The sequence below is a fragment of the Gossypium raimondii genome, chromosome 1 (genome assembly GCF_025698545.1).
Source record: "Gossypium raimondii isolate GPD5lz chromosome 1, ASM2569854v1, whole genome shotgun sequence".
Taxonomy (NCBI): Eukaryota; Viridiplantae; Streptophyta; class Magnoliopsida; order Malvales; family Malvaceae; genus Gossypium; species Gossypium raimondii.
In genome coordinates this window covers 19,263,107-19,266,962 of record NC_068565.1, presented here as the reverse complement: position 1 = coordinate 19,266,962, position 3,856 = coordinate 19,263,107, and the positions used below count along the sequence as shown (strand labels likewise).

Sequence of the window (3,856 nt, the reverse complement as noted above, 5' to 3'; positions counted from 1 at the left end):
ACTCATGTACCAATGGAGGCTTCCGGTTCACAAACTACAGATGTAGAGGATGACTGTTCTTCAACAGGCTTGGTGGCTTTCTTGACTGATCCTCTTGTTCTTGCCATATTTTGTTTGTTTTGTGGAGTGAAGATGGTTTAAAGTTGTAAAGGTACAAGCTTGGGAAGAGAAAGTGAATAAAAATGGTTGCTTTATATGTGTTATAGTTAGCACTGTGAAGGGGGTTTATAGCGAGTGAAAGAAGAAGATAGAAAGACGTGATTTTTTATGTGAAGAGATATATAGTTAGCGAGAATAATTGTGTCAAATGAGAATTGCGCCTGCTCAGACAAATCAGACGGCTAGGTCACTTTTGATCAAACGGTGGGATCTAAAAATTCTGATCTGCCTTCCATTCGTAGTAAGTTATACGTTACAGTACAATAGTACGAACTGTGTAGACAATAAAGGCCTAGTGCATTGACATTGGTATCTAATTATTCTACAAAAATAAAAAAAAGAGTAAAACAAACTTGAACAAAAACAAAAATAAAATAAAATAACATAATTATAAATTCCATAAAAATATAAAATTTTCGACCAATTTAATGGTCTCTGCCTGCTTTTGATCAATATTCCCAAAATAATGTTTCAATTGTTGGCCATTCACTTTGAATTAGTGTCCATCATGTAAATCTCTGATTGTGACCGCACCATGAGGAAATAATTTGGTCATTGATGTCACTGCAAACTCCTTAGAAGGATTATGCTTTGTTCATTGAATTCTTCCTTAGATCATCCACCACATCGACAGTATGACATTCTTCTTTATCCCTGTAGTGAATAGATTCGAAAACAATAAAGGTAACGTGCTCATCATTAAGTCTCATGGTCAGTTCACCTTTGTAAACATCAATAAGAGTTTGTCTGGTGGCTAAAAATGGTTACCCCAAGATTATGGGAACCTCCTGGTCTACCTCGCAGTCGAGTATGATAAAATCAGTCAGAAAAACGAATTTATCCACAGGAACTAAGATAACTTTGATTTGCCCTTCAGGTTGAGCCAATGATCGATTAGCTAGTTGCAATGTCACTACAGTAGGTTTCATATGACCAATTCCCAAGTCGCATAAAGCCTTGCCCAAATAATGGTTTCCAATTGAACATGGGATAGTGAAGCTCCCAGGATCTTTCATTTTGAGTGGTAACTTTTTTGTCAAAATAGCACTATAGCCTTCTGTCAGTGCAATAGTTTCCATATCACTGAGCTTATTCTTCTTGGACAAGTGTTCCTTCATAAATTTCCCATAATTCAGAATTTGCACAAGAGCATCTACTAAAGGAATATTGACCTGAAGTTGCTTCAGTGTGTTCAGGAACTGTTGGTACTACTTATCCTGCTCATTCTCACTAAATCTTTGTAGAAAAGGTAATGGTGGAGATACATCTGATTACGCCGACACCTTTGATTGCGTTGACAATTTTGAGGGTTAGACATTAGGCATATGAGTGAGAATTTGTGGAACTTCTTTGTCTAGTACATCGACAAGCTCTTCAGATTCAACCTTTTCACTAGGGATCACTTCACTAGTATCTTGAGGTGCAACAGACTCACCAATTTGTTTACCACTCTTGAGAGTGATAGCCTTGCAGTGTTATTTACCCTTTAGACTGGGATTTTCTGTGTCACTAGGTCATGTGCCCGGTGTTCGAGTATTCAGATTCGAAGCAAGTTGTCCTAATTATGCCTCCATTGCCCTAATAAAAGATAAATTCCCTTACACAATAGCTTCTATGCGAGTCATATGCTCCCACATTAAAACCTCAAGAGGTGCTAATGGGTCAGAAGGAGAAGCTTGAGTGTAATATTGTCGTCGATGTTCTTGAACATGCTGATTCAACATTAAAGAGTAATGTGGTTGCGTCTGATTTTGATGTGGATGCATCTGGATTTGTTGTGGATGCATCTGAGTGTGCTGATTGTAGTTCTACTATTGTTGATTGTAATTCCCTTGTCTTGAATTATAATTTACTTGAGTGAAAATATTCCCATATCGGAATGTCGCAGCATTTTGTCCAGCATTCTGAGTTCCCCAAGACCGTTGATTGCGTGCAGAATTATTATAAGAGGTGCCAGAAAAATTGTTGTGGATGTTACTGACATAAAAGGCATTCTCTGCATATTGTGGACAATCTTCATAGCTATGGTTGTCACTACAAATCTCACAACAAGAACATCAACTTGTTGAGTGACTTGTATAGGTGCAACGTCACTAGTCCCTTGCATATTTTTTTATCATATATACAAGAGAAGAAACTTGAGCACTAAGTGCAAATATTGCGTTCAATAACTCCTAGAGTAGCTTTTGCTTATTCAGATCTAGAGATAGGATATTGATAATCATTCTGAGAAATTCTCTCAAGAATTCCAATAGCATCATTATAAGTACAATCCAACAAAGGACCATTGGCTGATGCGTCGACAAGATTCCTCGTGTGTCAATTCAACCCATTATAGAAGATTTCAATTTGTGTTTCCTAGTGAATGCCATGTAGGGGACAATGTTGAAGCAAAGATTTATAACGTTCCCATGTGGTGTGAAGATTCTCATCATCCAACTGATGATAAGTAATGGATCCGGCAGGTAGCCCAAGGAACCAAGTACGAGCTTTTCCCTGCAAGGAATAAGGAAATAATTGCATCTTCAAAGCATCATCTGGAACACCTTGTTGACTAAAGGAAGCACAAATCAATAAAAATGATTTAAGATGTTCTCATGCATCTTCATGTGGCAGTCCAACATATTGCCCATTAGAATTCAACATTTGAAACATTACTGGCTTGAGTTCAAATTTTCCAGCCTGGATTGTTGGCCTAACAACTACCGGTTGTAACTCATCTAAAATAGGTACTACAAAATCTTATATAGTCTTGTTTTGTATTTGAGCATCTTGCTGCAAAGGTGGATCATTAGTATTTTGGTGCTACATCGGGGGTATGACTTCATAGTTTCTTATTAAAGCCATATTTCTTTGTTCTCGAAGTCTACTCCGAATTGTTCTTTCAATTTTTGGATCAAAATCGACAATAAACTCTGAATTTCTTTGGGTCATACAACACCTAAAATAAAATGTGAAAATAGTGGAAAAAAGAAAATAAGTTAGTAACAACTAAATATTATGAAATAAAAACAAACAAAAATAAACATAAAAAAATGTCATCCCTGGCAATGGCGCCAAAACTTGATCGACTGTTTAACGTCACAACAATAATGTGTAAGCGTACACTATTGATGCAGGTATGGTAGACAGATATGAGTCTGTCAGATATCGATCCCACGAGGATGGTTGTCTTTTGTCTACCAATGTCAGTGTAATAAATAGATAAAAACGAGATAAATTGTGAGAGTAATTGTCAAAGCAATAACTTGAAGACAATAAGATAAAATATGATAATGATAAATTGAGATCTCCAACGTAAACATTCAACAGAATACTAAGTGCTCACAACGTATAAAAGGATAGATGATTGTTGATGCATTAAATTGCAATGAATATCTTACTTGTCGATGCATTAAATTGCAATGAATATCTTACCAAGCTTAACTTCTATATTTAATCTAAGAATTAAACATGCACATTAGCCGCACCTTCTGATTATGACAGTGAAATACTATTAAGAACAAATAGATTAAATTTCTCTAATCCTTAAGCAACTTTTGTTGTCATGCTTGTTAGCTTGAACTACCACTGCACTTTCAAGTGTCAGTGACCGCAATAACACTTCCATGCTAAAAACATCCAAACAAAAAGATTAAACAGTAGAAGCAAGATTCAATAAAATAAAATTTAACCAATAAATCATATATACTTCCAT

At 35.9% G+C, this 3,856-nt stretch overlaps 1 protein-coding gene across 1 annotated transcript; it reads right to left on the bottom strand.

Annotated features, from left to right (window-relative positions):
- Positions 1-743: 743 nt before the first annotated feature.
- LOC105786877 (uncharacterized) lies at positions 744-1,277 on the bottom strand. Its single transcript, XM_012613351.1, has 2 exons — positions 928-1,277; positions 744-813 (listed from the first exon to the last, which is right to left on the bottom strand). Exons 1-2 carry the CDS (start codon positions 1,275-1,277, stop codon positions 744-746), a joined length of 420 nt encoding a protein of 139 aa, XP_012468805.1.
- Positions 1,278-3,856: the final 2,579 nt, after the last annotated feature.